General features: G+C 52.0%; 1 protein-coding gene across 1 annotated transcript in view; it reads right to left on the bottom strand.

Annotated features, from left to right (window-relative positions):
- The window catches only part of ADCY3 (adenylate cyclase 3), a 65777-nt gene extending 53044 nt beyond the window's left edge, over positions 1-12733 (bottom strand). Inside the window, exon 1 of the mRNA XM_037528414.2 lies at positions 12008-12733. Within this exon, the coding sequence (XP_037384311.1) occupies positions 12008-12679 (672 nt within the window). The 5' untranslated portion in view covers positions 12680-12733. The remainder of the gene's footprint in view (positions 1-12007) is intronic.

The following is a 12733-nucleotide window of genomic DNA, read 5'->3' as shown; positions in this document are numbered from 1 at the left end:
CTGCAGTGGCTGTGGACCACTTCATAGGTTGCGTCCCAACTCCTTGTGCCACCAGGGAGGCCAGAAAAGCTATTTTAAATACATATAAATGTGTATAGATACACACATACAATTTTTATTGGATTACTGGATTTTACTGACTTTTAAAAAAATCAGTAAAAACCCAGTACTTTTAGTTTACACAATAAAAAGCAAAAAGTGCTTTGTTTTAGGGTTTGAGTTGATGGAAAGTTACACAGCTGTGACTACAGCCACATCATTATACAGAATACCTCCAGCACCCCGAAATGTTCCTCCATGGCTTGTCCAAGCCCACCCATCTTACCCACAGAGGGTCTTACCATGCTGCACCGGGGTCATCCGCTGACCCCCTGTGCTGGCCACCATCAAGCTTTTGTTTTTACTCCTTTTTCACACACAGTGAAATTCACTGGGGGCGGGTAGAGTCTATGAGCCAACACACAGCGTGTGACCATGACCACAAAAAATGTAACATTTTGCATTAACTGACCAACTACCCGTCTGTCTCATCAGCGAGGAGGCCCTTCTCTGCATTTGGGCCTGGAAGACTTGGCCTTGAGACCAGAGTTCACTGCGTGTTCACTGTGGATGGTTTATCTGTCTATGTTCCTCCTCTCTTCTCGTCTAGAAAATGCCAAGGACAAGAACATCACTCGCAGGCCTCCCTGGTGGCCCAAGGGGTTAAGACGCAACTTTGAAGCTATTCAAGCCACTGCAGTGCGAGTTCGATCCCTGGCCAGGGAGCTACCTACATGGCGCAACAGACCTCTCCTGTCTCACACGCTGCTCCCCTCAGCAGTGATTTTCAGTCCATCTGCCTGTTCTGCTCCCCGCTCTGTCTCTGGTGAATCCTCTCACCCCCCACACCTCTGGTCTGTACCCCAGTTCTTGTATGCATAAATAAATTTAAAAAAAAAAAAAAAAAGAACATCACTCACAGAAGAGGCCTGAGGACTAAATGACATAACAAAGAGAAGAATGACTTGAAAGATCCACATGAATGTTACTTGTAGCTAACTTTGCCAGTCTTCAGCCCGGGGAGGTTGTTCTGAGTGCAAGTGAGCCCCCATTGCTACAGCAGTGGAAGCAAAGACTAGAGGGGGTGTTGGGGACCCCACAGAAGGGACCCCACATGGCCTGCAAGTTGGACTGTGAGCCCCACCATCCTTTCTACCCCTAAATCCATGATGAATCTTGCGTGAAGTCATTAACCCTCATACAGAGGAAGGAAGTGAGGCCACCAGAGGCCACAGCCTAGGCTAGGTGTCTTCTCCATTCTCAGTAGAGGAAGAAGCTCCACAGGCCAAGAATATCAGCAACATCTGTCAGGGCTGAATCACTCTATACCCGCTACCTACTCTTAATCCACTCCTCGCCAAAACAGGGGATAAAGAAAAAAGCTATTAAGTGAGAGACCATAGCCGTGATGCAAAAACAAACAAAACCCTGCATCAAAAGTACAATATTCTTTGTCCCCATGCAGAACTTCATCTGAAAAGTGTATGTTTCATTTGCAAGACAAGAAAAAAGTGGTTGCTCAGAAAAATGGGGGTGGAGTGGGGAGATGGGAGTCCAATGACCAGCCCAGCTCCCCTCCAGACAGCCGGAACCTAGAGCCGCTCTTGTTGCCCCTGGGGTTGGCCACATCACTCTAGGTCCTCTCTGTCAGAGCCAAGATAATGACAATGACGGTGTGGCCTGAGCAACAAGCACCAGGGCTTGCCGTGTGTCAGGTGCACTGCAAGGCCATGTCCAAGGACACGCATAGTGCTTCACTGTCACCTTTGGGAAGGATGGTTAGCCCAGCTCCCAAAGGCAGAAGCTAAACTGGGAGATTAATGTAGCAAGCTCCTGCTGCTGGCAGGAGATAATCCTGGTGAAATGATTGTGAAACCGATCTTTGGACAGAGTCCGACTGCAGAAAGCCCCCCACCCCCAGGGGTCAGGTCCCAGGTCCTGCCTGAGTTTGTAGCTGCTGAGGTCAACTGGACTGAGATAAGACCTGATGGAAGGGATCAGAAATGTTGCCTGAAGTCACCACCCTACATTGGCTCCTGCACTGAAATAATCAGGGACGTCCCATACTGGTCCCCAGAGCTGGGCACTGTAACATTAGCAACTACCACCCCAATGAGGGAGAATTATATGTTTCTAGAATGCTTAATGCTGAACCAATGGCAGATAAACTGTTGTCACGTGCAGGAGTGGAGACGAGGGCTGAAAAGGGACGACACGTGCCACTTCCCTGGCATTTGGGGGAGTTGTGGCAGCTCCCAACCTGGGTGATGACCTTCCCAGCACCACCACGCAATGCCCTTTGCCCAGACAGCCCCTGGGGAATTAATTGCTTGGCTTCTTAGGAATCTATAGCAAATCTGTACCCAATAACTCTCCCTGGGAGGAGAGAGCGGAAGGTCCACCTGCCACTCTCCAGTGGGAGACCCAGCCTTAGGTTTATGGGTCAATCTCTTAAGAATTTGGCCCCTGAGGGCCAATTCCCCAGTGCCAAGTGACAAACTCAGCCTTCCAGGGACAGCCCTGGAGCCCACCTAGAGGCACCACGAAGCTGGGACGGCAGCTGCCCTGGCCCGCCACTGCCAGCACTCACCCTGCTGGCACCCAGCCCCATTCCATGGGGACCAGTGTTGAAACGACTCGTGAACAAGCCACAACCATGGGAATCCAGCAAACGCTCAAATCCAGGCTGCTTACGTTTCTGAATGGGGGTAAAGGGTGGGATGGGAGCGCCTGTGAAACATGTCATTTTCTTCTCTGTTGACAACAAAGAACACGTTTTTATTTTATTTTTTTTTAAATTTTTTTTTAAAGATTTATTTTTATTTATTTATACAAGCACTGGATACAGTCAGAAGCGCGGGAGGGTGAGAGAATTCACCAGAGCCAGAGCGGGGAGCAGAGCAGGCAGAAGGACCGAAGTACACTGCTGAGGGGAGCAGCGGGCGGCAGGAGAGGTCTGCGCGCCATGTGGGACCCTCCTCTGGTGGCCGGGGAGCAGCCGGGGATCGAACCGGCGCTGCAGAGGCTGCGGGCAGATTTGCAACCCAGCGCTCAACCGCTGCGCCACCGGGGAGGCCCAAGAACACGTTTTTAAAAAGAGAAAAGGGGGAGAGGAAAGAAAAGGTCTCCTTGCTAATCAAAGCAAATTTCTCAGGGGCCACAAAATGAAATTTTGCTGGAGAAACAGCTGAAACATGATCAGAGAAAGGAAGAAACATCGAATGCAACATAGCCAGGAGGGGCCAGGAGAGAGGAAACGGGCCTGCTGGTGTTATATATAAATAATAAACTATCAATGATAAATAAATGAATGATGAGGAACCAAATGCCTACAGAAAAGGACCAGCTGAGCTAATTATGGTACATCTAGCCAACATCACATTATGAAGTCATTAAAAAATGATGATCATGAAGACTTGTTTAAAATAGAAAAAAGTCCGCACTACAGAGTTCAGAAAAGCCGGAGCTTTACATATATCCATATGGCTTTAATATTTTCACATGAAAGAACAGAAAGGAAAACACCAAAACTTATTTATGATAGGATAATAATTCCTTTCACTTATCTCCAAAGTTTTTACAACATTATACCACATTTTATTATTGAAAACATTCTTAAAATTTTAAATTTCACAATGAGGAAAAGCGAATCAGTTGGTTATACAGGAAAGTGATGAAGAAAAGGATAAGGAACAAACTTGGTCTGATTTATTCATAGGCCAAAGAAAGACCAGTGAGGGTTTGCCAAGAAAGGAGGAATGAACACTATTTGCAAGGTGCTTTAGGGTTTGTAAGATGCCTCTAGACACATGAGCACCCCCTCCCCAACAGGTAACAAAACAATGCCAGCTAATTAAATATGCCCTTATTCTCTGGCCCCCGCTCCCTGGCCTGTTTATGCCTCCCCAATGCACAAGGACCAAGGGTGCTTCCTGCCCCTAAGGTGCACCTGCCCAAAGCAGGCCACCTGGCACAGGCGGAGGCCCCGGGCAGCAGCAGAGGCTAGGGTGGGGCATGGATGCTCCTTGACCTTTGGCTGCTCCCTACTGTTGGGTCCTAAGCTCCTTCCCCTTTTAATTCTTCATTCTCCTTATGGCTACGGGTGCCATTTAAATGCTGATAGTTCCCAAATCTGGAACTACAGATCTTTTAAGCTTCAGATCTGGAACAGAGGGTCTGATACACAGAAGGTGTTTGATAATTATTCACTAAGTAATTTGACAGCTCCAACTGGCTATCGCCTGGCACATCCAACTGAAACCATCTCCATCCCTGGGTTCCGTCTTAGTGGGTATCTCTCCTTGCATTATGCCTGGACTCCTTGAAGGCCTCCTGAACAGTCTTAGCTTCATTCACATCCACCAGAATGATGCTCCTATAAGCTTATCAGATCCTATCTGTCCTCTGCTTAAATTCCTTCAATGGAGTCTCATCTTGTAAAAATAAAGCACAAATTCCTGAGCCCTTCTACTCTCTATTCCTTGCCTTTCCTTGTCTATTCCTTGTCTCTCCAGCTCTGGATACCCACTCATGCTTCTGTTCCACAGTAATTCTTACCAGTCCCAGGCAAGTAAGCTCCTACCGTGACTCAGTGAAAACATGTTCGCCATCTTGCAAACTCCTACTCATTCTTCAAAACTCAACTCCATGGCCAGCTCTTTAGAAGCTTCCTGTGTTTCCCTAGGCAGGACTGCGCTCACTAAGGGGACTTTTATTACCGCCTGTGAGCTCCTCCAGGGCAGGAGCCAGGTGTTACTCACTCTTTGTCTACCCTACCTAACAAAGCAATCCTGGCGAAATGTTTAACAAACGGTAAAGGAACAAAGTTTCTCTTAGAGCTGATGAGATTCAACAACAACAAAGAAAATAATCCAGTCAAAAAATGGGCAGAAGAGCTAAAAAGAAACTTCTCTGAAGAGGAAATGAAAATGGCCAACAGGCATATGAAAAAATGTTCAACATCACTTGTCATCAGGGAAATGCAAATCAAAACTACCATGAGATACCATCTTACACCAGTGAGAATGGCACATATTAAAAAAACTAGCAACAACAAATGTTGGCGAGGGTGTGGAGAAAAAGGAACTCTCCTGCACTGTTGGTGGGAGTGCAAACTGGTTCAACCACTGTGGAGAGCTGTGTGGAGATTTCTGGACCTACTAAACATAGAGCTTCCATATGATCCAGCAATTCCACTCCTAGGTATTTACCCAAAGGACACAGAAACATCAATTCCAAAGAGCACCTGCACCCCTATGTTTATAGCAGCACTATATACAATAGCTAAGCTTTGGAAACAACCCAAATGCCCAAAAATAGATGACTGGATCAAGAAGATGTGGTACATATATACCATGGAATATTACTCAGCATTCAAAAAAGATAAACACATGCAATTTGCAGCAACATGGATGGCACTGGAAGGGATCATGCTCAGCGAAATAAGCCAGAAAGAAAAAGAAAAATACCGGATGGTCTCACTCATAGCAGGAATCTAAAAAACTTAAATAAGGGACCAGGAAAACGAATAACTATAAGAAAGTGAAAATCAAAATCAACAAAAAACTATGAACCAGAGACACTTTTAAGGGGGCGGGGGTGGGAGGGGAGAGATTGGGGTCAGAATGGGGGGGCTGCAATTGTATGGGGAATATAACAATAAAATTTATTATTAAAATAAAAAAAAAACAACAACAAAGTTTCTCTTAGACTGGAGGAACAAGAGGGGAGATGGTGAAAGCTCCAAATCTGCTCAGCCATCCTTCGGTATGCTGCTGTGCAAATCACTTTTGCCCAAGGAGATTAGAATTAGGGGAAGAGGCTATCAATGACTCATTTTCTGGGCTCCAAAGAACCCTCCTCTAGTGCTGCTTTTGCCTAGACCAGAAAGAACCTTTACGAACAAGAGGCAAAGGGGTATTGATTAGCACCTCTGAAGAGTTACATAAATCCCACTTTAAGAGAATCATTCTCAAATCACTTAGATTAACACCAGAATGCTTACCCTAGCCTAGATCGCACCAAAATTTTATCAAACTCTCAGAGAATTGATGAGGAAAGAAATAAAGACAAAAGCAAAGCAGGACTCTAAGCATTTATAGCGTGTGGGTCAGACCAAAGCAGAGGAATTTACTATCGTCTTAATTCCCCTTGAGGTAAATGGCAACCCGCTAAGAAAGGCAAATTCTACATGTTTCTGAAAGACACAGAAACAAATTCCTACCTCCTAGGAAAGGAACACAAACCTCAGAGCCAGGCTGTGCCTCTGGCTGAGAGAAAAAGACCTGGACCAGTGCCAGATGGGGCAGGCACCACTTCCCCAAAACGGGGCGGCATGTGGTGCTGGGCTGCAGGGCTCAACATGGTTTAAACAGTCAAGGAAACGCATTCTCATGAATGCAGGGCCCAAGCAGATGAACGACGAGGGCCTTCTTCTTATGCGCGCTCAGTTTCCGAAACTTTCCAAAAATCTTAGAAAGGCACTGGATCTCGATACCTTAAAGAGATTCTCTACACCTTGCTCTGGATCACATTTCAAACTTCTGGAGCATCCTGTGGCCACAGAGTATTTTTGTTCCCCACCCAGACTCACGGGCCCCATGGGCCCCGACCTAGCAGATGCCTCAGAAGACGCCTGCTCTCCGTTCCTTCCCTCCCTGAGCGCGCACAGCCTTGTCACCCGTGGTCGAATCAACTCTCCGTGATCCTGGTGGGTCTAGCCTTGGCACACTCATCATTTTCACTCTCCCCTGACACCACCATGCTGAGAAGACGACGGAGCTAAGTGCTTGGAGGGGTGACAGGGAGGATTCCGGGGCTCCAGACACGTGAGGAAGGCCTTCTTAGAGGTCGCCTGAACGAGCTAGCACAGGCAGCGCGTGACTGGCCTGGCCAGGGAAGCCGAAAACCTGCCCAGCTGAGCAGAATCATGGGATGATAAATTGTTAAGCTCCCCAAGCTTTGTTATACAGCAATGGGTAACAGATGGGCAGTGGGGGACCGGATGAAGGGGGAGGGGAGAGCGAGTGTGGAGGCAGTAAGGCCACGGAGGAAGGACCATCCCACACTGGTGAATTTTCCATAGAGTCAAAATATAATCCTGACTTGTCCAGCCTTGTTTTCATCCATTTCCAATTTTAAAAAAGGGGTTTAGAATCCAGGACTATACTCCACCTTACGCTAAGTATCATCTAGTATTTTCTCCAGACCTTGGTCATCACACGGCAATCATCACTACCCTGTCCTATGGCCGGTGTTCAGCCACAGGAAGTGTGGAAGGGCTGCTGGTTGCCACACTCAAGCCCAGACAGCTGGGGTCTGTGATCAGGGTGACACACCTGCCACCAGAAACACCTCCTCGTCGTCCCCACGTGGTTCCTTCTAACAGCCATGGGCTGAGAAACCAAGAGCCCAACCCTGTCGGGACTGGGTCACTATGGGTCTGAGGGATGACTGATCCACGGGGTCCTTTCATGACGGCAGGAGAGAAGGAACCCCACTCACCTGAGTTCTGATCCTGCTCCGCCGCTTACTAGCTGTGGCCCCAAACAAGTCATTTCACTCATCACTCATCCCGTTTCCCTCTCTGTAAAACGACATCCACCTCTGGCTGGGCTGAGACAGCAAGAGTTCAGCCGGTGGAGATGCGCCACCTGGCACCTGGGTGCTACCTCTGCACACATGCCTGAGCACGGTCAGGACTGTCCCCTTGGGGGCCTCCATGTTTATTCAGGGCTGGGCTACTCTAGCAGGTTTTACTGTACATTTATGAAGAAACTGTACAACAGGGATGACCTCGGAGTCCTAGAAACTCGTCTCATGAATTTACAAAGGCTACAGGCAGACCAGGCCCAGGTAGGGGCATGTGCGTGGGTGTGTGCGTGGGTGTGTGCATGCATGCACATCTGCACATGCACGTACCAAGGGAATTCAGTGCTCACGAGGCAGGCCTGGGGGCCACTCAAGCATGGAAATGGGTGTCCGGACCTGGCCCTGCCCGGGGCTTTAGTTTCCTCTCCAGAAAAACCGAAGGACAATGAAGTGTCACTTTAAATTAATACACATGAGGACTCTGGGAGTCACAGCAAAATGTCAGTGACATCATGTGGGTGAAAGTGGGGCCGAAGCCGCACATGGACCATGAAGACAAGCTGGGAAAGCCATGTTTACACACAGATAAGGATCAGGAGGCTACGGAGACATGCCACCGGGGAAGGGATTGAGGGGTGACTCCCACAAAGCTGTGTACATGGTCTCTAATGGACTCTTCTCCCCGCGTGTGGTGAGGTTCGGTGCCTCCATGCCCTCCACCTGTGCATCCCCTTATCATCCTGGCTCACGGGAGAGGAGGCGCCTCTGTTCCACCCTGTACAACAGCGGGGCGCGGGGCCCGGGCCAAGAGCTGGGCTGGATCTGCCTCCTCCCTACCTGTTCCCGGCACACCCCTCCCACCTCACTGTCTGGCTGCTCAGAGCCCCCAAACCTGCTGTCCACACCTCAGTTCCTGTCCCAACCCAGGCCAGGTGGTTTCTCATGTCCTCCTGGCCAGGTTCCCACAAGGATACTCTGTCCTGGGCTTCTTCCCACCTGTGGCCAATCCCCAGGAGGACAGAGATGGGCTCTTCCTGTTATATTTGATGGCCACCTGCCTCTGTTCTCCAACACTGCCTAGGAGATAATTTGGGGGTTCCAGAGAAGCAGGAAGGAGGCCCAGAGAGGCTTTCAGGAAGCCTGGGGAACCTGCCCTGCCAGCCACCCAGCCCCCAACTTCTCCTCTCTAGTGACCCCTCCCTCCCCAGTGACCCAGGCCCAGTCCCTCCTCCCAGCCTGTCACCTCCTCTGGGCAGTGGAGCCAGTAAGTACCATCAGGATTAAAGAGGATGACGTGCACAGAACCCCCAACTCCCGCCTGCCCACTGGATGCCCAAGTTCCTCTCACGTTCCCCTCGGCCCCTCAGAGTCAAAGCATGGAGGCGTGTGCTATGGCACCCGCAGGTGTGGTTGAGGGGTTTGCAATGGCACCCGTTGGTGTGAGAGGCAACACACATCCACAGCTCTATCGTGTTCTAATCTGTGAACAAAGGTCTCAACAGCCTATTTATTCCAGGAGAGAATTTTGCCCCCACACAGCCTTTCTGCTATGAAATAAGGCTATTAAAGACTTTTCAGGGGGTCCAGCCCCTTACTCCCCGCGGCTCCTGGCCCGTGTGTGAGGTCTCGGGGGCACACACAGGAAAGCTGCCCACCGTCCAGCTATGTTTTTCATCCCCTCCCCCCTCTTCCCCTTCACCCTCACCCCCCTGGTCCAGCTGCATGGACCTGCCCTCAAACTCCTGCTTCACCATCCACCCCATGGACAGTTCGGTGGCATAAAAGGTGAGCTGTGCCAGGCTCCACGTGAGAAGAGGAATGAGGGGAATCTCTGGTGGCCACAGTTCACTTCTCCTGCGCCCCAGTGCCCCCCCCACCTCCAGCCCTAAACTGCTCTCTCCACGACTACAGCCTCAAGGTCATGTTGCTCAGTACTATTCACTCATTCGCTGATAAAGGAAGCCCCAGCTCCACCCTGAACCCCACACCTGACTCCACCTGCTTTTCCCGTTGGAACCCCAACTTGCCCGCAGTGGAAGAGTCCAGGGCAGGCGGGCCAGCTTGCCTGGCATTTCAGGCTTCCTCACAGATCTAAGCATGGGTTGGGGGCACGAGGGCGCAGAGGAAAAGACTTGGATATTGTCAAGGCATCTTCAGTGCGACAGGTGACAGCGGCAACAAAAGCTCCCAACCCCCTGGAAATCCAGCACCCGCTTGAAAGTGTGAAACTGGATTTGTTCCCCACCCACCCAAGAGGGAGCCCCTGGCCGGAGCCAAAGCTGACAGGAGCGGGGAAGGGGTATCTAAGGACGGGGAGAAAAGGAGGAGTGGCAGGAGAAAGTTCCCAGTGTTACCCTGAGGGGGGTGTCTGGTCACAGGGTCCTCATTGCTGTCCTCCAGCCCCTGCCCCTCCCGTCCTTGACAGAGCCCCCATCCCTGGAGGTGCCGGCCCAGAGGAGCAGCGGGCAGGTGGATGACGCTCTGCTGGCGGCTGGGGAAGGGCTGTATCCTGGGGTTTCAGGGCAGCACAGGGCCGCAGGGAGCTTAGTTTCCACCATATTCAGAGACAGCGAAAGCAGGGAAATGTGTCTTAAGAGGACTTTGGTGGGTGGGCCTGGGAACTGAGGCACCTTTTTAAAAGTCACATTAGTTCCAAACAAGTGACTCAGAAACTTCTGGAACACAGCCTACTGAAAGTTGGGGCCTCCCGCATTCTATCTCAGGCTCCCAAACAGACCTTGAAAGCCATCTCCCCTCCCCCTCCACTCCCAAAGGCCCATCGGGGCAAAGCTTCTAGGTCAAGGTCATGTTCTCCTGGGATATGAACGTTTTTTAGTCTTGATTTACTTATTTTTCTATCTTTTCTGCTTCCTAGTCTTCTGGGAGTTTTGTTTCTTAGCAGCACAAGCAATCGTGGGTCCAGCCTCTGGGCCCCAATGGGGAGAACCTGTTTTGCTCCCTTCATGGGCGGCAAAGCCTACTAGAAACTCAAGTGGTCTAGGGCCCCTGGCAGAGAGGAAAGGGCCGGAAGTGACTGTGCAGCAAAGGTCATGGTCAGTTTGAACCCAGACCTCAAATGCTACCATGCCCACGTGTCTATGGGCCCGGCGCTGTGCTTTTCACTGGTTGCCTATAGGAATGACTCTCTCCATGCCGCCCCAGACAGCTGCCAGCCAGGCCCACAACCAGCAGAGACACGGACTGAAACCCACCAGCCTGGATGTACCTATACGCATGAACCTATACGCGCCAGCCCCCGCTGGGCTCCTGCAGAATGGAGAGGCACAAAGCGTCTATGAGAGAGGACACTGCACGAGCCAGAATGGAAAAGCAGGAAGAAACTTGGCCCAAGAACCAGGAAAAAGTTAAAGCAGCGAAAAACTCATGTTTACTTCTAACCAAGTTGGAGGTAATGGGACAGTCCGACAGAGCTCTTGCATCAACCACCGACGGCACCAGTGGGCCCCTGGAGGCTCAGCCCCCAATCCCAGGAGACAGCGGTAATAGCTTTGGTGGAGATGGAGGTGGCAGCGTGACGGAGCAGGAAGAGCAGTGAATTGGGCAATGGACGCTATAGCCGTGTGACTATGACGCTGGCTGTGTGGCCTTGGGCAGGTCACGTTCCGTCTCTGGGCCCATGAACTAAACAAGGAATAGCAAGGAAGGCAGCTATGGAACTCACTGACTCTGCACCCCATAGACCCCCGAGATGGTTTACCAGATAATAAACTCAGAAGCCGGGAACCACCTAGCTGGGGTCTTTGGCACCTGGTGAGAACACGATACAGTCTAGCAATTAAGCTGGGGTCAAAATTCCAACCCCTCGGGCACCCCTCCAGGACTAGCAGGCCCTCAGCACGGTGGCCAGCACGGCTGTCCCCTGCACTCGCGCTCACATCCAGCTGCTCAGGCACCCTGGGCTCCCAGTGGCAGAAGGGGGTCTATGACAGCACATCTCTCCCCTCTGCAGCCCCTCGGCTCCCCCACCTGACAGAGGGCCACCGAGTCCACACGAGTCAGTCACTTGTGAAGCCAGGGGAAGCCAGGCAGAGGCCAGAACCAAGAGGACCCTCTTCCCCACAAGGTCACCGACAGGGAACAGCCAGGACAAACTGCCTTGACACAGGCCTTGGTGGGCCTCTGGCCCCAGGTGACAGCGGCCCTGGGGCCTAGTCCTGCCATCTTCCAGCCTCGGGGTCAAGCACAGACAAATTCCAGTGCAAAGCAGGAGCTGAGGGGGCAGCCCTTCCAGCACAGACAGCTGTGAGCCCCGAGGTGTCTGGGCACACTGACTCAGGGCACAGCAAATGAAGGGATGCCCCCTCTGCTGAGGGTCGGGGGGGAGCAGGCACAGGCTGGGGCCAAGGGCAGAACTCACCTCCCTCAGCAACTGCACGCCGTTGAGCGCCTCCTGCTGCTGGGCCACGGTGACCCCCAGGACCAGCGTGTGGACCACACAGGACACCACGGAGATGATGACGATGGGGCTGAGGCTGAGGGGCAGCGTGATGAAGTAGGAGAAGACAAAGAAGGCCTGCCAGCCCACCGTGTCGCTGGCCGCGTGGGCGCCCGCGAAGTTCAGGCCCAGGTAGGAGAAGATCTGGGCGGTGATCAGCAGCCACAGCAGGTAGGGCACCACTTTCCGGGTCACCCGGTCCGGGAGCAGCCCCTTCTTGCAGAGCACGAAGAGTATGAGGTCCACCACCAGCCCCACGGCGGCCACCAGGAGGGGCGCCAGCTTGTCTCCCGAGAAGACCACGGCGCACATGACCACCACGTAGCAGTCGAAGAGCGCGGCGAAGACCACCAGCACCAGCAGGGTCTCGTGGCGCTGCCGCTTGAAGTAGGTCTGGTAGAGGTTCTCCAGGGACTCGGGCACGAAGGTCAGGCGCATGAAGCGGGGCAGGCACAGGCAGGGCCCCGAGTTCCGGACGGAGATTTCATGGGTCCGGCCCGCCCCGCGGTCGGGGTCGGAGGGCAGGGTGACCGAGTACTCCGCGGAGTACTCGGCCGAGTACTCGGGGTCGGAGAAGCCCTGGTTCCTCGGCATCCTGGCAGCTGTCCGCGCCTCCGGGCCGGCCGAGGGACAGCGCTGCAGCGCGAG

The sequence above is a fragment of the Talpa occidentalis genome, unplaced genomic scaffold (assembly GCF_014898055.3).
Source record: "Talpa occidentalis isolate TD23 unplaced genomic scaffold, MPIMG_talOcc4v2.1 talOcc4.5, whole genome shotgun sequence".
In the NCBI taxonomy this organism is placed as follows: Eukaryota; Metazoa; Chordata; class Mammalia; order Eulipotyphla; family Talpidae; genus Talpa; species Talpa occidentalis.
Note: the sequence above shows the minus strand (reverse complement) of the source record. Positions and strands in the feature narration are given on the sequence as shown.